The 20,703-nt window shown below is 49.0% G+C and overlaps 1 protein-coding gene across 3 annotated transcripts in view; it reads right to left on the bottom strand.

Moving 5' to 3' along the window:
• Nucleotides 1-776: 776 nt before the first annotated feature.
• The window catches only part of RUNX2 (RUNX family transcription factor 2), a 319,385-nt gene continuing 299,458 nt past the window's right edge, over nucleotides 777-20,703 (bottom strand). For all 3 annotated transcript variants that reach the window (XM_046005131.1, XM_046005127.1, XM_046005129.1), the window contains one exon: nucleotides 777-1,911. In XM_046005131.1, the coding sequence (XP_045861087.1) occupies nucleotides 1,334-1,911 (578 nt within the window). In that variant the 3' untranslated portion in view covers nucleotides 777-1,333. The remainder of the gene's footprint in view (nucleotides 1,912-20,703) is intronic.

Below are 20,703 nucleotides of genomic sequence, written 5' to 3'. Positions count from 1 at the left end.
AGAACCACTAAAGCAGAATGGGCACCTTCACAAGCTCTCCAGGTGGGTCGTGCATGCTGAAGTCAGAGATGGGCCGGGTATGCCAAGGGCTACAGAGCCCAGGCAGCCACTGGCCTCAGCCCATCACGTGCGTGTCCTGCTAATGCCCAGAGACGGCCTTTTACTCTGTGCAGTGTGGTTTCTGACTCTTGATTTGTTTCCAGAAAAAGAGCAGTGTATCTGCTTCTGACAAATTAATTCTAACTCAAATAGGAAAGTGAGAAGAGCCCTGGCTCCTTATGGGAAGTCAGATCCTGGAGGGTAGAGATTATTCCAGATTTCTGAAATTCCATCTACGTCTCAGACAGAGGACATTGGCAAATCCTGGAGATGTTTTTGGTGGTCACAGTGGGGAAGGGCAGTGTCACTGGCACCTAAAAACTAGAGGTCAAGGGTGCTGGCTTCCTCCATATTGTCCAGGCACTCTGTGACTCAGCTTCTGCTCCAATCCAGAGGAAAGGGGTGGATTTACCAAATTTAGGGGAGTTTTAGAAAAGAATCATGAGAATTTTAGAAGCTTATTCTTCACAAGCATGAAAAGCGTTGAAATAAGATCCAAAGGAGTACAGGAAGGTCGGGACAAGTAGCCAGGAACAGGGGCCCATGCAAAGGGAAAAAAGGGAGCTGAGCGAGGCCAACATCCAGAAAGTACACATAAAAATTTTGTTTATTACACAAATACTTTCTTATTCATAAGAAAGACTTAAATATCCCCTTCTCCAAATACATCAGATTTTTTCACGTCTCTATTTTCCAAACTTCCTGTAATGGGGTTATAATGAGAAAAAATAAATTTAATTATGCAAAAATTTTTTAAGAGAAATATGTAAACATCACCAAAGATCAGATAGACCATGAACAAGTCAGAGAGAAAAGCTGGAGCGGGCTTGCCTTCTTGCCACACTACTCAGGAGTCACAACTGTGGGATGTGAAAGGATGGTTCCTCCAACATTTCCTCGCCCAATGTTCCACCAGCTTCTGAGGGCACTTCTCCTCCCCAGAGTTCAAGTCCTTTTCCAAAACAAAGAGAAGGACATCTGAAGGTCCGGGAGAGCCCCGGGGAGTGGGGGCAGCGGTGACCACTGAGAAATGACCTGGCCCCATAGCGTGAGAAGCACCGCCTTTCAGACTGAGAGGCCAGGGAAGTTCCATTCCCGCAGGCCGAGCAGAGAAATGCTCTCTTCTGCTGCTTTCGCTGGCCGCCTGTGGGTGACAGGTGACAGGTGACAGGCGGGAATGCTCCAGCACACTGGGGATCCCTCAAAAGTACCCAGCCCGGTGTCCGTTCCTGCGTCAGTTGGCATCCCGGGCCTCGGGCAAGGGCTGTGGCGGAGGCCCCAGGGACGAGGCCAGTTTGGTGAGGGCCCTCGCTATGACGTCCAGGTGGCCGTTCATGGTCCGCAGCTCCACCAGGATGTCCCCCACGCTGGCTTCCAGGCTGGCGGGCGCAGCAGGCCGGGCGCAGAGCGGCGGGGAGGCTCCCGGGGCCTCGGTGCCCTCCTCCCTGCCCGCTGCTCCTGGACGCGGGGTGGGTGCGGGCCGCTCCCGCTCATCCCCGCAGACGCCGGGAGGGGTGGCCGCGGGGCCACCTGGCAGCCAGTCGCCGAGGCGCGGGGTTCCGTCGGGGGAGGAGACAACGACGGAGTAGAGGCCCGCGCGTCCAGGGGCACCAGGGCCAGGGGGCGCAGGGGCAGTGGCGGCGGTGGGAGGCGGCGGCAGCAGCGGGGGCAGCACCGAGGCCCCCGGGGAGAAGGCCTGTGGCTCGCAGGAGGAAGAGGGAGAGGGCAGCGCGGCCGTGGAAGGGCCCGGCTCCTCGGAGGACAGGAACAGGGTGGTCGAAGACTGGGAGTCCAAGGTACTGGGCTCTGAATCTGTCGAGGAAGAAAGGAGAAAGGGTCACTCGGGCATGCACAGAGTAGCAGCTGTATGCCCAGCTCCGTGCAAGGCCCTCTAGGAACTGAGACAGTGGACATTCATTTCCTACCCCAGAGTAGTAACGAAGGGTGGGTTGTAGGAGCAGTGAATGTCCCAAGAACCAAGTGGGAAGGGTGTGGGGCTGAGCATAGGAATTCTGGGGCCGGAAGATTATGGAGTCCAACAAGGCATCCAGGTGGGGCAGGCTATCCCCTGCCATCTAGGGAGGTGGCCCTCCCGTGAAGACAGTGAGGACATGGGGACAGAGTTGCAGCCTCGGCTGACACCGTCTTGCTAAGGACAGTGGGTGAAAATGGAAAGGAGGGCCCTTCTCCACCGTTCTCAGAAGCAGAAGTGTGTTAAACAGATGGCGTCCTTCACCGTTCCACCAAAGCCAGGCTCTCGGGGGCAGTCGAAAGAATCTTGGGCCAGGAGCCAGATGACAGTAGCACTAATCGTCACAGAAAATGCCATGGAACTTTCGGCCAGTCCCATCCTCCCCCTCCCCACCTGGGGACATGATTGCACTTTCCCATCTGTACAAGTTGTACGTGTTGGGCCCAGCGACACTCCTCACCCCTCTCCACTCCCCCAGACCCTTCCAAGGCCGATCAGGCCACTTTCAAAAATCTTCAACTTGAGGCATTGATCTGGGTTCACAGTGGGCTTCACTCAAGGCCCTGGAGGCACTTGACAAGCCTACCTTTGCTAGTCTGCCCCTAATCCCTTGAGCCTCCTGGTAAAAAGTGGGCGGCAGCTCTTTGTGACTGGGTCTGGTAAGGAGGTTTACCAAGTTCCCATCAAAGGATCCACATCAATGCAAAAGGCCTTAACTCGGCTGTCTCAGCCACCCTGTTTGCTGCCTTTGGAGAGATGGTCCGTGCTCATCCTGGAAGCTGTTCTAAGTTTTACTGGGACCAAGTCTCTGAGGCCTCGCTCCCAGTTCCAGCTGGAGTGTTTCTGCTCTTGGCTTTCTGCATTGTCTGTTTGAGGGCCCACCTTTATGCCGTGCCTTCAGGACTTCTAAGCCTTTCAGAGGCAGAACTTGCTCGATTTCCGCAGCTGATTCTCTTGGGAAGGGCCCTATGATGAAAGCCCACAAGTAAACCTATCCACCCATCCCCCCTGGAAGGTGAACATGTGCTGTCCCTTCACCTGTGCCTGGCTGGGGCTCAGAGAAGCCCTGATCACCTGAAGAGAGCTTGTTCCCTCCTGCATCCTGACTCTGGCCCCCCACAGGGCCCTAGCGTTCTCACAGGGCCCTAGAGGCTGCAGACTTCCAGCGGGCCAGTTTGTGTAGTTGAGAATCCCCTCTGACGAGCCTAGAGGCCGTTCTTCCTCCGGGGAACACAATTTGCAGAGAAGCCACCAGAATGCCTAAAAACGTCTCTGGTAGAAATTTCCAGGTCACCTTCTGCTATTGGTTTTCAAGGAACTGCCCCTCCTCCACCAAAACTTCATTTCTTCCGGTTTCCATGAGGATCTTCCTTTGGAAACCAAGAATCTATAGACACATCTGAGCACGTAACTCCTGTGAGCTGAAAATGGTAAGAACTCCACGAACTGCTGTTGAGGAAGACATGACTGAGCCCCACATATCCAAGTCTCACAGCAGATAAGAAGCCTGTATGTTAAATCAAATACAAGTCTAATGTATGAAATGCAATGGACACAAGCACACAGAATGTTCTAGCAGTCTTTCCTAAACTTTAACATGCATGCCACTCCATGGGACACTCTTAAAGGACAGGCTGTGACTCAGCAGGTCAGGGGTGGGGCCAGAGACTCTGCATTTCTAGCCAGCTCCCAGATGATGGGGATGCTGCTGGCCTGGGAACCATACCTTGCCTAGCAAAGGTGTAGACCAAATACACAGCTTAGCAATAAAACGTAGGATTCATGACCATAGCAACTTGAGTAACCGGGGGTAGGGGAACCACCTGCAAGCGTGATATGATCATGAAGATAGCAACAGTGATGGTGCTAATGACTGACCTCTCTTGGCTGGTAGGAGAGTAAAACAGGTGGCCTCTCCAGCAATGAGTCTCACGGTCCCCAGCCCAGCCTTGAACCTCCAGGGGACATAAGGCCTTTTTTTTTTTTTTTTTTTAAGATTTTATTTATTTATTTGAGAGAAAGAGCGAGAGAGAGCACAAACGGGGAGGAGAAGGAATAGCAGCCTCCCCAAGAGGGGCTCAATAAGCCAAAGGCAGACGCTTAACCAGCTGAGCCACCCAGGCATCCCAGCATAAAGACTTCTTAAAAAGGAAAACCCCTCCCTGCTGTTCCAGCTAAAACTTCAAAAACACATCAAGTTGTCAGGACTCAATCCACCCTGACCGCCACATAGAAATTGAAAACAGAAGCATCTTTTTAATAAGTACCTGACCTTCCTGAACTTTTTCCCAGCTGTCAGGGAACTTGGTTGCAGCCCCAGCTCAGCTAAAATCTGCACCAAATGATTTATATGTCTCTTCCATTCCTGCAGCTGACTGTTTTATCCCTGATTTGGACAGGTGCCTTTGGATCAATGACATCATTTTCATGCAGCTTCACTAATTGCTATAAAATCACGTCAGGATCCTATTGTTACAAACACAACTCTTGATGGAGGTCAGGGGCTCTCAGGTAGGAGAAGGTCAAGGTCATCAGACTGCTTGATTCCCTCCTCCCCCCTCCCCCACATGGTCTCTGATCTTTACCCTGCTTTATTAGTCTTCTGAGCTTTAGGACCACTTGATATTTTATGTACTTTTTTGTCTACAAGGATGTAAGTCGTGTGAAAACAAAGACACTGCTTTATTTTATTCTCTGCTGTGTCACCAGGGCCTAAACTGTGTCTGGCATCTACTAGATGCTCAATAAATACTTGTTGAATGAATGCCAAGTAATCATCATCAGTCCAAAAACACAAGCCCAGGTGCAGTACACTGACCCAGCTGGACGTTGTCTCTCATTCAGTGCTTCCATTATTTTCAGAGTCGTGCGCTCTTTGAGACCTACTTACACTAAAAAAGTATCCCTTGTTTATCTGATACTCAGATGTAACTGAGTGTCCCATATTTTATCTGGCAACCCCGTGGGAGGTCAACATTGTCATCTGGTTTCATAGATGAGGGCACTTTTAAAAAAGAAAAGCAAAACAGCTTAGGTGTTTTCATAGAATTTCAGAGTCAGAAGGAATATTTGCTACTATTTGGATTAACTTCCAAAGGTATGGAGATGGAGGTCTGTGCGAGACAGGGACTTGCTGTTTCCTGACCTAGCAGGGAACAGAATTGAGAACACAGAGGGACAGGGTCCCCTCTCTCCTAGCAACTGTTCATTCAGTCTTCCCATCATTCAGCCACAGAACATATCTGTACCGAGGAATGACCGCGTGCCAGGTGACCTACTGGGCTTTGGAGACATAGCCCAACCAGACACAGTCCCTCCCTTGGTCCATTGGCTCCCAGTTTGCCTCCCAGTGGATATCAAAACCCATCCAGTGGATCAGATTGGGGCAGCAATCCAAAAAAGCTGCACATCAAACATCCGCCATCTATTTAGTGAGAGTTGGTTTGCTGAGAAAACTTGGAGCCTCATCCTTCCAAAGGCGTGCTGGAGACTGGCGTGGGAACCAGGGTCACCCAAACACGCGGTGTCGAAACTTTCCACCACAGCACTCCTTCCTATCCCCATTGCTACCCCCATCTTCCTCACACATACAACCATTTGGGGGAGATGCTACTTCTAGAGGTGGGAGAGGTTCTATTTACCATCCTAGAGATAACTTTGCCAAAGTCAGTTTTGAAAAAATATGTATAAATCATAAGCATTTGAAAAATTTCTGGTTCCTATTTACCATCCTGGAAAAAACAGTGCAAAAGTCAGTTTTGAAAAACGTCAGTTTTGTACAACTAATAAGCACTTGAAAAGTTTTCATTCTCTCTAGAAATGAAAGAATTGCAAATTAAAAGAATGAATTATGAACTAAAATGCATGGATTGAAAAACATAGATTGAAAAATAAATATATTTAAATATATATTATCAAAAATAGATATAACGAAGAAGCATTTGAGAAGCATTCATTCTCTCTAGACATGAAAGAACCACAAATTAAAATAATAATGAATAATGAATTGAAATAATTAGGAATTAGGAATAATAAACTGCTATTTTTAACTGGTAAAGTTTGCAAAGATTGTCAGGAGAGAGGCATTCTAGCACATTGTTTGTAGTAGAGTAGATCAGTACATCCTCTCCGGAAAGCAATTTAAAAACACGTGCTTAGTTTAGTGAGAAAGGAAATTGCCAAATCATGTTTTGTAAAGGAGTTCAACTGCTTATAGAAAAACGTGTAAAATAAGGATTGGGAGGAAGTACACGAAGATGCTAGGCACGTGATGGGATTATCGTTTTCTGCGTTTGCAAAGATGTTGGCAGTGACCATGCATGGGTATGCTTTCCCTCTCACTGGTCACTGACCTTTAGCAGAAAGTGATGGCTTCCTACCCAGTCTACAGGGTCAAGGTCCTCTGACCACTTTCTTTTCAATCTTATTGCTGAGTCAGACTGAATCACTTCTTGGCTGGCAACTAGCCACCTTGAAAGGCTGAACCTTTTTAAAATCTGTTTTACATTCATTTGGCATTCCCTGTCACCACCGGGTACACCCACCGGCCTGGGGCTACCCTTGCTCTGGGGATGCCCCTGGGGGAGAGATGAAGCCTGGGGCTGCCTGTGAGAACCTGCCATTCATTTGCAAATAAACCCTTTAGACCATTTCCCTAAACCCTGCTCTTCTCTCTGACTTCCCCTCTTCAGGGGAAGTCCTCAGTCAATTAGGACTGTCCCCAATCTCTACTGCCTCTCCCCAGTCCTCCTGGCGACCCACCACCACTCACCAGAAAAACCTCTTGCTGAGTCTCAGGCTCTCTTAGTTTGTATGAGATAATAGCTAAATCTATTCATTAATTCATTCAAGAAATATTTATTGAGTACCTACAGTATGCCCCGCAGAGTGCTCTATGCTATGCAAAGCCAGACCTAAACTCTGACCTCATTGTGGGGGCAGAAAATAATCAAATGACTGCATAAAATAAATGTGTAATTGCAACGATGATACCATCGACATGCATGTGATAAGCATCTAAATGGGAGGGTTGACCTAATCAAGGAAGATTCCCTGAGGAAATGCTGCTTGAGCAGAGTTCTAGAGGATGAGTAGTCAAATCAGAATAGGGGAGAAAGCTGAATTCTGAGCAAGGGCCTGTGGCAGGAGGGAGTGTGGAAAATACAGGGGACTTCTAGAGAAAGCCAGTGTGGACAGGAATGGAAATAGCTAGGGAAAGGAAGCAGGAGACCAGATGATGCTCAAGAAGACAGTAGCGGTCAGGAAATGTAGTGTATGATATATATTCCCAGTGTTGCCCAACATCCGTTTTTCTCTTCCTGCCTTTTAGGTCCATGACCACTTAAAGAGTACGTTTTCCAGCCTCTCTTCCAATTAGTTGTAGCTAGTAGATAAATTTTGGGCAGAAAGACGCCAGTAAAGGTGCTGTGTACGATTCTTCCTTTCTCTGCCTGGGATTTGGTTGCAATGGCTGCTGCTCAAGCAGCCCTCTTGGACCACGACGTGGAAACCATCTGCTAAGGATGACAGAGCAGAGCGCTGAGTCCTTGATAACTTTGGGGAATTGTTATGCCAATCCTAGCTGGTTCCACTGCAGACTTTTTGTGAGAAAATAAAATCTTATCTGTTTAAACCCTTTTAAACTGGGTTTTCTATCCTCACAACCTCACCAAATCCTGACACAGAGGGTCTTGTTGAACTTGTTAAGGAGTTTTGCCCTTATCCTAAGAGCAATGGCAAGGTTTGGGAAAGTTTTAAGCATAAGGGTGTGTGTGTGTGTGTGTGTGTGTGTGTGTGTGTGTGTGTGTGTGTTATAATTAGTTTTGCATTTTGGAAAGTTCACCCGGCTATGTTGGGCAGGAAGCAGACAAAGTAAGAGCGGGACCACCAGTTAGGAGTTTGCAGCTGTGGGTGAGAAATTACAAAATGGCAATTTTTGCTAAAGTGGCAGTTCTAGAGATGTGGAGAGGCAGTTTCTAGAGCTAGCCAGAATGTGGAAATGTTAGGATTTAAGATCTTCAGGGATAAAGGAGGCATCCGAGAAATGGATGCCCTACCTGCAGTTGCTTAAGTGTAAGTTTGCAGAAATTCTCACTCCAGAAGGAGAACTCCCCTTTCTTGTTCTCTGGAGTCCAGATGGCCCTTCCCAGCCCACACCCAGCCCTCCAGCATAGCTCAATTCTGACACACCTCACCAGAGGCAGCCCTTGGGAACACTTTCCCAGGAGCCTAGAGGGAGGAGAAACGGGGTAGCCCTGGGGAGCCAGAGGAGCAGAAGTCTGTGGGAAGAGGCTGAACCTGTCTGCAGAAGAAACATCTCTCAGCCCTGTAGCCGGGCGCTTTCCTTTGATGGCTCAGACTTGGCTGGCTTGCTGCTTGCTCCTTTCAGAAAGCCCGACACACAAAAGGGAGGGTGAGTGTCTGATGAACTCAACCCAATAATATTCACTTCTTTTATTTTCCAGGAACGTCATAAGACCCACAGGGCAGTCTTCTGGGTTTAAGACCTGGTGAGTCAAGTCTGCAAATACCTCTGACTCAGTCTGATCCCAAGTTCTCACCAGGCATCTCCCAGGAACATGGCTCAGCAGGGGAGCTAAAGCTGGACAGCCCCGGCAGGCAGGCGAGAGGACGGTCAGCTGCTCTGGGGGTGGTGGGGAGGGCTGGCCACAGTGCAGAGGACACTGTCATGCTCACCACGTTTGCTAGAAGAGCCAGCATTTACAGACTGTTACCTAGCGTCAGGCCATGTGCAAAGCTGGTATCTCTTCCCATAGTTGTAGAAAACCGGGGCAGACTCTGTTCTGAATCCCATTTTCCTGTGCTGTATGTTCAGAGAGCTGAGAAGGAGGGCCCACATTCCCAGAGAGTCTCCTACATCCGAGGCCAGTGATTGGCCACCTTGGCTGCATATTAAGGTTATCTGGGGAGCTTTGTAAAAACCACTGATGCTCCCAGCCAATTAAATTGGGATCTCTGGGGAGGGCACCCAGGAAGCCGATGTTTTAAAAGCATCCCAGGTGAGGGGCGCCTGGGTGGCACAGTTGGCTGAGTGTCCAACGTCCAATTCTTGGTTTCAGCTCAGATCCTCATCCTCATGAGATCAAGTCCTGTGATGGGCTTCACACTCAGCACACTTTTTTTTTTTTTTTTTTAATATCAACGAATCCATTGTTTTAGGCAAAGTCACCCCCCCCTTTTTTAAAAAGATTTTATTTATTTATTTGACAGACAGAGATCACAAGTAGGCAGAGAGGCAGGCGGTGGGGAGTGGAGAGCAGGCTCCCTGCTAAGCAGAGAGCTGGATGTGGGGCTCGATCCCAGGACCCTGAGATCATGACCTGACCTGAAGGCAGAGGCTTAACCCACTGAGCCACTCAGGCACCCCTCAACACACTCTTTTATGACTCTTCTCCCTTTGCCTCTCCCCTCTGCACATGCTCTCCTGCTCCCCTCTTTCAAACAAATAAATAAATCTTCAAAAAACAAAAAAAAAGCATCCCAGGTGATTGTAATGCTAATATGCAGATACGGTTATTCATATGTTTTCTCATTTAATCCAGACAATGAAGCTCTGCCCATTTGCCAATAGAGAAACCGAAGCTCACAGAATTTGGACAGATTGACCAAAGCCCACGGCTAACAAGACCCTCATTTTCAGCTGTATCTGGCAGACTCCCATGGGAGTGCTCATTCCTATTGATTCCATTCTCCCTCTTATCTGTGCCTATTCTCTTTTAGAATCGAACTTTTAAAATGTATGATTTGTTTTGTAATTTGCATCTTTTTCGTTCAAAATCAAATGCTATTTAGCCAGCGACCCAAAGTAATAGTACAGGTGTCATCTATAGCCACGGAATGAAATGCGCTGGCCCAAGGAGCCCTGAAACCATGGCCTTGCCTTCATCCAGGTTCTATCACAGCCAACACACAAGGTCCTCCCAAGAGATGTCCAGTGGCCCTGGCCGGGATGTCGCACTGACTCTCCCAGGAAGAACCCTGCCTAGTCCCCTGTCATCCCCAGCCTCTGAGGATCAGAAGACCCAGGCCCTGGGACATGGTCTCTATTTCCTGCGGTGTTAGTAACTTCCTGGAGAGTGATATGAGAAAAGTCATCCCCTTTTACTTCTGTGTGACTTACTCAGCCTCTAATTCCCTAGTGGCTGAGGGCTGAGCTAAAGAGGAGTGCTCATCCTCAGTCAAGTTAATAAAGCAAAGTAGGTGGGAAGGGAGAAAGGCAGCCACAGAGACTGAATCAGGAAGCCAAGAGGTGTTCCTGTTCCAAAAAGTACCTTCAAGGAAGAGGGGAAAAAAGCAGTGAAAGCAGTATCTACATGCCCATAATCTCAGCATCGTTATTCTCCCAAAGGTTCATAAATGAATGCACAGGGAAACAAAAATGCAGGGTGTGTGTGTACGTACAGACATATATACGTATATGTTATATATGAATATTATTCAGCCTTAAAAAGGAAGGAAATTTTGACGCCTGCTGAATGGATGAACCTCGAAGGCATTCCATACACTAAGTGAAATGAGCCAGCCGCAGAAGCCCATCCGCAAAATCTTGTATGATTCCCCTCGTGCGAGGTCCCTGGGTAGTCATACTCACAGAGGCAGAGAGGAGAATGGTGGCTGCCAGAGGCCGAGGGGGGAAGTGGGGACGGTCAGTGTTTAACCGGACAGCCTTTTTTCGGTTGGGAAGGATGAGGACATTCTGGAGATTGACGGTGGGGATGACTAACCGACATCGTAAAGGTACTTCATGCCCCAGTATGGTTAAAATGGTAAATGTTAATTATTTTGCCACAATAAAAACGGAGTGGGAACCGGGGAGGAGGGGTGGAGAGTGTGACAACTTAATTCACAATTTTACCCAAAGGCTCGAGAGAAGATCCATATATGACATCTCAGACTGTTTGTAAAGGAAGAATGGGGAAGGACTGATAAAATAAATTGTCACTGGGAATAGTATAGGTCAGACATGGGTTAAACCCCCCACTGAGGACCAGGATCACTTATTCAGTCTGAGACATAAACAAGACTGCAGCATTTCGAAGGTGTTTCCTTTTTCAAGCACCAGTGTGAACAATTCTAAAATGGCTTTGTGGAGACTGGGTGCACGTAGGTTGGAAGAAAATCAAGTCCAGAGCCTGACACTTGCACCTACTTTTAGACCCATTCTGCTTCCATAAGCAAAGTGATTCAACCCTCCAAAGCACTTCCCAGCCAAGCCTCGGGCTTCTCAGGGTCATGCATTCTCATTAGCGCCACTGGCCACAAGAGAAAAGTTGGAAATTGTTTCAGTTCAAGAGCCCCATGGGGGTGTCTGGGTGGCTCAGTCAGTTAAGTGTCTGACTCTTGGTTTCAACTCCTTGAGTTGAAATGGGATCGAGCCCTTGTTGGACTCTGCACTCAGCAGGAGTCTGCTTGAGATTCTCCCCTCTCCCTCTCCCTCTGTGCCTCCTGTTCATTTGCTCATGTACTCTCTCTCTCCCTAAAATAAATAAATAAATCTTTAAAAAAAAAAAAATGATCCTGACCGTCCTCAGCCAGACTCCTAGCTGCCCCACGCCTTCCTCATCCACTCTGCTCCAACTATTCCTTGAAGGTACTAGGCACATTCTCACCTCAGGGCCTTTGCACTTACTGTTCCCTCTGCCTGGAATGCTCCTTCTTTGGGTATCCGCATGACCCACTCCCTCATCTCCCTCATCTCCTTCTGCCTTTGCTCAGTCCCCTTCTCAAGAGGCCTTTTCTGAATACCCTAGTTGGAAGTATGATCTGCATTCCACCTCCCCACATCAGCCTTCTGCCCCCCCTCTGCCCTGTGCAGCAGATGCTGTCACGGAGCCCGACTCACGTCCCCGGGCAGTCCCGGTGGAGGAAATGATATGTGCAAATGCATGAGGCTTGGAGATTACGGCCTGACAGTTTGAAATAGCTGGAGTGTAGGGTGTGCAGGGATGGGAGACTCTGAGTGACATGGCTTAAAAGGTAGCACGGACAGATGGCTGAAGAGCTTGTCCACTAAGCTAAGGAATTTGAACTTTAGCAATGGGGAGCCACTGGAGGGTTTTCAGTAGGAGAGTGATAGATTTGATTTGCATTTTTAAAAAAGATTACTCTGGCAGCCCGCCTGGTGGAGGCTGACCTGGAAGGGGTGAGGCTGGAGTCAAGAAGACCAAATGTAAAAGACATTGCATCTTGAGCCTTGAAGGCACTGAAATGATATCACAGCAGAAAGACACACCAGACTGAAGCCCAGCCAACCAGTACGAGAAGCATTTTTTTTTCTAGGAATAGATTGAATTTCAGCGAAAAGAAACTGCTGCCACCCTTTATGGACAATACTGTGAATGTTGGCTCCTGTCCTCGTTCAAGTTGGCCACCCTCGGTCCTTCATGCATCACCATTCAATAAAAGCAAGTGTGGGTTTTATGGGATTGTTTGTTATGCCCCAAGCCAAGCGTTTCTACTCGCTCAGGCCTGGCTGCTCTGCCAAATTCTAAATTGGCTATTTTTTCACATCCAGGGTGTGAAGGATATCTCTATGTGTCCCTGTGAACATCCCCATTTGGAGGGAGACACAAGTTGACTACACAATCCCTTTATGTGCTTTTTTGAAGGGATGTTTACACGACCTGTATACTCCTTGCCATGAATATTTTTGTAGCACGGAGAAAGGGAGGGACAAAATGAAAAAGTTATTCCCACACCATAACCAACTTTGGCTCGTGAAGAAAAATTCAACATAGATTATGTTTCTTAGTCATGCCTCCAGGGTCGAACAGTTCCCAAATCAACCCATTTAATCTTTCCTCTTGGAGGGTCACTCACCTTTGAGCTTCATTTTGTTTTTGTTGTTGTTGTTGTTTGTTTTTTGTTTTTTTTAACTATCGTTAAAGAATAGAGCCCAGACCAGACCCGGCTGGAGCCCAGGCTCCCTGCCCACGACCGCCACCCCCTCCAGGAAGAGCTCACCAAAGGGGCCATCTCGCTTGTAAAAGAGCGGCTGCTTGATGAACTTGATGGAAAGAGCCGGGTTGTAAAAGACAGCATTTTGGTTTTAACAAGGCCAGGAAGCCCGGAGCGGAGCCAGCTGGGTAGTCTGAATGAACCCAAGATTATTAGAACCCGAGGTCAGGCAGAGCTGGGACACCACCAGGAATGCGGGGAGCAGAGACAGTCTGGCGAGAGGCTGCCAGCTCCCCCCAATGTGAGTCCATAGGTGGAGCTGGAGGGGCCGGAAGAGCTGGACCAGAGCAGTGCTGGGCCCACCACACGGGGTCCCCTGGGTCCTCTTCACCCGACAGGGCCCCAGACCCCTGCGGGGGGGACACACGCGGATCCACCCGCCAGCTCAGTGGCAACAGCATCTCCTTGACCGGCTTCATGGTGCCCTCTGGACCCACACTGAGTAAGGAAGCACTGAGCTCCCCAGCTGGAGAGGAGGGAGGGGTAATGGTCCCATTTCCCAAGGCAATGAGTAGGTTCTAGACAAAGGTGTTCCCTAAGCCAATGGCCGAGCAAAGGGCTCAGGATCCCCCAGGGCCCTCTATTGCCAATCAGTCCGAAGTGACGATACCCAGCTCCAGACATGCTTCACAAACATCTATCAGGTGGATCGCCCTGTTTCTCCAATTGTTCTCTGCCACCAGGGGAGCCGGCCCTGGCTCTTAACAATGGATGCTTAGGTGTCTGTTGCCACCTATCGCGACAATCCCCCTGCACCTGCCGCACTTGGAAGCAAGTGATCCTAAGAGATGGCCATATTAGCTTCTCTCACTGCCCCATCTGGGCACTTTTAATACTCTGTCCTTTCTCCTAAGGACTCTCTGAGATTAGACCTTTCAGCCTTACCACTGTTTCTCTCCTCAGAAAATCTTTTCTAATTTGAGTACTAGCTTTCCCTTTTTTTTTTCTTCATTTCATGCCATTCCTCCTAATGATAACCCTTTGTGCCAGGCCCAATTATATACAAAGCTCAAATGAGCAGCCCCAACTCTAAATTTGGCTCTATCCATTGGAAGACGAGGTCATGGGCATCCTGCTTTGCCCAGAGGGAATGATGCTGGTCCCCAAAGGGAAACAAAGCCGGGTGGGACAGGGAAGGAGTTGTGCAAAAATAAAAGTCTAGAATGAAGGAACAGACCCAAGCTGGCTGCCCCCAGGTCACCGGGGCTCAAGGCTGATCCTGCATTTTTAGCCAGGCCCGTAAGGACTCTGCCCTGCCAAAGACATGCAGAAACAACAGAACTGCTTTGATTTTCCCTTTTTAAAAACGTCCTCCAGCCTGACCCTACTACCTATGCTCTCACCGCAGGGTCAGCGGAGGGTGAAATGAGAGCATTCTCCAGGAATTTCCCGACTGCTGTGAATTTTTCTCAAGATCTGGCCGTGAGTCAATGTGATGCACTGTGACACATGGTATGACTTGTCGTGACTCCCCCTCCCTTCTGGAACACCATTAGAAGCATTTCCCTGCTGAGTAACGGAGGACCAACATCCATAAGGCCCCCTCCATCTACAACTTTCCCTCCACGCTGGCTCCCAGTTAGAGCCGATGAGAGAATTATCTCTACACCATGTTTCATTAGGTTATTAATATTTTCCAGAAAGATCCCTATTGAGGCAGTTCACCTCCTTTCAAAATTACAATTTTTGTTGGTCATGACATTTGGGGGATTTAGAGGCTGGAAGTGGGCATGAGAGGAGGACCAGAGAATTGAGAATTACTCAGATCTACAATGCCCTGACAAGATCTGAGAACCCAGAACACTCCCTGAAAGGCCCAAGGACACTGGACTAGGGAGGGAGGGAAGGAGACTTAGGGGTCCAAATTTATTGATGTTTACCTAATTATTGATGTTCAATCTGAAATAGTCAAACAAAGCAGACAAATTCCAGCTTCATATGTGAATTGTCTGACTCCCAGGACTGGGTATCACTTGTTCATGGGGACCAGCTAGAACCAGTCTCTGCTAGAAATGGTTTATAATTACCCCCCGAGAGTCGGGGGGCAAGTGGTCAGTTCAATGACATCCTTCAAAAGATCCTGGAATTAAAACAGAAGTATTCGAATGAGACTGGTAACTATCTGTGGAGCCTGGCCTCACACGAGGTTTTGGGGAGCATAGGTAAGCTCCCTAAGGCATTTTGCAAATTGCCAGATATTATGCAAACAGCAAGGAAGTGCTGCTATTACCATCATTGCGTGCATAACACGCTACTGTGGAACCAAAGATGAAAACCACTTATAAATGCAGCATAGAGTAGCTATTATCCTTAGGAATCTCAGGGCAAACATCTTTATTCCTTGCCTTCAAATGGAGAAAATGAAGGGCAACACACCAAGTGAGTTGGGCAGACATTGAGGAAACGGAGAGACCTCTTGCCCTAAAGTCACAGCCGCTCTGGCCCCTTGGCCCCCTTCTAACCCAGGTCCCTGAGTGAGAACAGAGCATCCTCGGTTGTAGGAAGCCTAAGCTGGGAAGGAAAATCCCAACTGCAAACAAAAGCTCGCAACGCTCTTGCATGTCCTGCCCTTCTGAGGTAAACTAAGATAAATATTTTCTGGGGCACTTTCAACCAAGATGAACAAAGTTCTCCACACCCCTCTTCTTCCCCTCCTCCAACCCTCATCCCATCATCTCACAGCAGTTCATCTTAAAAAGCAACTCTTCCATTTCCTTCTCCTTCTGGAAAAGAAAACCTCTTCCCGAATTGTTGCCTTTCCACTGACTTGTGAGGGCAAAACAAAAGACTAAAAGGAGGCCACTGGGTAAAAAGGAACCCCATCTTAGCAAACTACAGTTTTTAAATTTTTGTTTGCAAATTTTTATCATACATTGCATATTTTCCTATATATATTATTTTGAAGAAATTTTTATTGTACCTTTTAAGTATAGGCATATTTTTAAACCAACAGGAAAGGAGGCAACAATTGAGGTTCAGGCCCCAGGGGCAGGCCTGCCAGGAGGAAGGGCTCTCCTCAGAGCCCTGGGCAGGCTTCTCTTACTGGCAGGCTCTGGAGACATTTTTTTTTTTAATTAAAGATCTTATTTATTTATTTGATAGACAGAGATCACAGGTAGGCAGAGAGGCAGCCAGAGAGAGAGGAAGGGAAGCAGGCTCCCCGCGGAGCAGAGAGCCCGATGCGGGGCTCGATCCCAGGATCCTGGGATCATGACCTGAGCCGAAAGCAGAGGCTTTAACCCACTGAGCCACCCAGGTGCCCCTGGAGACATTTTCTTTCAAGCTCTCCATGTTGGAGTCCACTGATCTATAAAATGAGCAACACAACATTCTGCCCTCCCTCAGGTGAGCCGTGAGGTTTGATCATTGTAAATTTGTGAACTGTTTTAAGGTCCTCAGGTTAAAGCGGTTAACAAGAAAACGCACAAATGATTACAGTGTGGAATTCCGCTGAGTTGTCCTGTTTCCTGTCACTGCTCTCCCCTGTGTGTTACATTACTTGGAACAAGGACCATGAGCTATGAGGTCATCAGAAAGCCTTAAAGTAATTTCTTGGCCTACTTTTCTCTACCTAAAAAAAAAACAAAAACAAAACAAAAAAAAAAACTTCTTCTACTCTGTTTTGTTTGTTGAGGGGCAAGGGGTTCCTTGCAGCCAAAAGCTTTTTCCTCCTAGTGGGTAATTATCAGCATAGGAGCCTGTCGGTCGGAAAGGGACCGACCATTCTCATCTTGGTGTTTTCTCCTGATCTCTCATCTCTGGCTCGAGTTGCCTTTGCTCCCCACCTCCAGTTTTTAATAACTTGTACGTTTTAATGACTTAAAACAAATTTGACTCTGAGCCCTTGGCTGTGAAATCTGCTTCTGCTTCTCAGACTGGCGGCCAAGATAGGGGACTGGATCCGCCCGAGGTATGGGTCACTGCTGCGGTGATGGCACAGAGCCCTGCGGCCCGAGGAGGTCTTGCCCATTCGGGGCTTGGCAATAGTGGCGTCACAGGTGCAGTGTGGAGCCACACCCGGGCAGCTGCCAGAGCGGTTGTGAGTCAGGGGCCAAGAACGCCCCTTGCCCCGACTGCAGCTGGGTTCCTCAACAGGTGTTGCCTGGCGGCTGGGTGCGCCCACATCTGTCCCATCCTTCCCCAGGGAATGCAGAAATGCATCCCAGATCAAGGACATCCTTGTGGGCTCTCTCCTACTCCCCACTGCCAGGCCCAAGGCCACAGAGATTTCTGAGCACAAGGCAGTCCATGGCAACCAAGAGCACCCAGAGTCACGTTTCCCCTGCCCTCCCCCCTCAGCCTGTGGCTAACTGAACAAGTTCGAGCTGCTCCTCAAATTAGAGGCACCTCCCTGGCCACCCTGTGGGGAAGGAAGTATCTCCAGAGAAGGCCACAGCGGACCTTTCCCTGACTGACTCTGTGTAGGGTACAAGTGAGCAGCCGCCGCCATCTCCAAAAATCTTGCTCACCCCTCAGATTCGGTCAGGGCCCGACTTCTCTGCTTCCCTCAGACTGGAAGAACCACATGAGGGAGAGCAAAAGCAGGGCTGAGCTTGGGAAAGGACAGAAACGGGTACCTTCCTCCTGGCCCTCCTTCACCGGCTCCTCCCCAGCGCCACCAAGATTCGCTCCTTCCTCTTCTGCCGGGCACCATTTCCACTCCAGTCTACGCTAGCTTCTCTGCTCAGGGATAGGTAGTTATCTTGAGTGTATGTGTGTATGCTTGTTGCCTCCTCAACAAGACGAGGGTAGGAAGTCTGTCTTAAACGGCCATACAGCAACCCCCAACAGTGTGTTACTCATCTCTGCAGACTTGAAAACCAAATCAGAAAACCATGGCATGTTAAATTCTCTCTGTGTCTGTGCGTACAATCCAGAATCTCCTATCCCAATCCTTTGTGCATTGGGAAGAAACTTACTGTGTCCTCCTTACCTATATTTTAGTTTATTTCACTGTGTTTTACATTTCCCATGGGCTATGAAATAGAGCTCTATGAAAATTTGGTTGCATTAATTTCCAAGTAATGCCAACCCATTCTGAGCTGAACAAAGTTAAATGGTTTCCTCACTGCAGGACTTCTCAGGACCTTAACATGATAACAGGCATGGTAATCATCCTTGAGGGGGATGCAGAATTCAGAATTTTCCATATTTACTCTACCTCAAAGCCCCCTTTATGGAGGAATATTCTGAAGGACGGATAACTTTGGTCAATGCTGCAGGAGACATTGGCTCCTCTCTTGGATTATATTCAGTGCCCAGCACAGGATCGGGAAAAGCCCGATACTTAAGACCAATTCCCTTGCCTTGCTTTAAACCAGGGAACAGAACTGGCCTCATCTTCCAGAACCCTAGGCTGTCCCAGGTGGAAAAAGCCATTTGGCAAATGAGGGACTTGCTCAAAATTTTGCTCCAGGGTGTGTTTCAACCTAGATAATAAGGCGATATCCAAAGTTGTTCTTTTCACAATAAGACCTTCAGAAAAAGCCACGACCCTCAGAAAAAGCCACACCCCTCAGTTGCTGACCACCATCAATATCCAGCACCAGGGCAACAAAAGCACTGCAAAGCCTAGAAAAGTACAGATCTAGCCCTGGGCTGTGTTGACTCTTGATTACAACTCTTACTCTCCTGCTGCTTGCCTTCTGGGACCTGGCCTAACTTCCTTTGAACCTCTCACTAATCAAATCTCACCTCCTGCCCCCACCCCCACCCCGGGGGGCTTACTTTGGTGATCCAGATGGCAGGGAGCTGGGATTTGAGCCCTTGTTCTGGAAGCCTCTGACCTGCCCTATGGCCTAGACATCATCCAAGGACCCAATTTCATTTTCTCAGATCAGGGGGAAGAGAGGAATGGTCTTCTGGCTTCTGGGGAGGTTGGGGATCTCAATCTTAGAGAGTGGCGGCCTGGGTGAGTAGGGGGCACTATCAGGGCCAAGCCAAGGACAGGACCAGGGTGGGTGGAGAAGCCAGGAAGGTTTCCACAGTGTGCCATCAGCATGGAAACGTGGAAAACCAGAGCGCACTTGGGGAAGGATCTTTACACCTCCAGCCATTCCCAGCAGCATCCCTGGTGCCAGAGCTGACTCCTGTCATTTCCTCATTTCCCCCAGACATTGTCCCTACAGACAGGGCTGGGGACTATAGGAGAAGCAGGCAGATGACATCCTCTGAGCAGCCATCAAGGTTTATAAGAATCACAGCAAGCTTCTTCAGGCCGACTCATGCTTCTTCCTCTTTCTCTCCATGGGCACGAGTACGGGGTGGGGGGAGGGAGAGGAGGAGGCAGGGATGAAAGCAGCGTGTTCACCGGTAACAGGAGCATCACGGTTCCCTTCTGGTTCATCTCACAGGGGCTTCTGAGACTCAAGACAGGGAGGGGGGCACTGAGAGAACCAAGGGCGAGTCTCTCGTCCATTTTCCCACAGCTTGCCATTCCTGCAGCTCAGCATCTCTTCCCCAGGCAGATCAACTCCAGACTCCCTCTCTGCCAATACATGAGGGCACAGGAGACCTAAAAATCCCACCTTATTAGGTTCTTTTTTTTTTTTTTAAAGATTTTATTTATTTATTTGACAGAGAGATCACAAGCAGACAGAGAGGCAGGCAGAGAGAGAGAGAGGGAAGCAGGCTCGCCGCCGAGCAGAGAGCTCGATGCGGGACTCGATCCCAGGACCCCGAGATTATGACCTGAGCCGAAGGCAGCGGCTTAATCCACTGAGCCACCCAGGCGCCCCCACCTTATTAGATTCTAATTAAAGAATTACATGGTGAGGGTCCCCTGAACTGCCTCACCTGGGACAAGCTGTGTAATAGAAAAGACAGCTTCCAGCTCCCTTCCCTGACCACCTACCCTGCTCTCACTACACCTGAGTGTCTCCTCACCTCTGCAAGGCCTTTCCTGGGAAGCTCTCAAAGATGGTGGCAGAGTAAGGATGACTTCACCCAGGGGGGCCATACTTCCATCTTCCTGACAGATCCATATGGAGTGAGAGGACAGGACCAGAGAGGAGAAGGCAGGAGAGACTAGGATGGGTTCATTTCTGCCTCCTCCCCACAAGTCCAGGCTAACTGCCAGGTTGGTGCTTCCAGTAACGGATCCCCCAAAGCTGCTTCCCAGCATTTTGCCCAACATGAGTCAAATGGAAGCCCAAGATTAGCAGATGACTTTCCCCAGACAGAAGAGCCCTCAGAGCACCAACATGTTGACGAGGCTCAACGTGCTCCCTCTTGCTGTGCCTTGATCCTCTGACTTTAACCGGAAGCTTTCATCAGCCCAATCTCAGACTTTAGGATTCATAGACAAAGCCCCAGCCCTTTGCACACCCTTGCTGTCTGCAGGGACCTGACCGTGGTCACTGCTGCTCGTCCTGCTGCTTCCCTGAAGCCCGCCCCCCCCCCCCCCCCCCCGGGCAAACTCATCAGAGCTCCCAGCTTGAGGTGGCCAGGGAAAGACTCCAGGAGCGCCCCCAACTGTCATGTGGGAGAGTCAGGGCACACTATCCAAGGACAAGAGGAAAGGGGGCTCCAGAAAAGGTGAGGAAAGAAGGGGAGAGGAGAGAAGGGGGAGCAATGGAAAGGAGAAGAGAAAGGAAAGAACATCAGGCCAGGAAACCTTCAGACAAGAACTTTCTCTTCCCAAACAGAGGGATGTG

Source organism: Meles meles, chromosome 5 (assembly GCF_922984935.1).
Source record: "Meles meles chromosome 5, mMelMel3.1 paternal haplotype, whole genome shotgun sequence".
NCBI classification, from domain to species: Eukaryota; Metazoa; Chordata; class Mammalia; order Carnivora; family Mustelidae; genus Meles; species Meles meles.
Note: the sequence above shows the minus strand (reverse complement) of the source record. Positions and strands in the feature narration are given on the sequence as shown.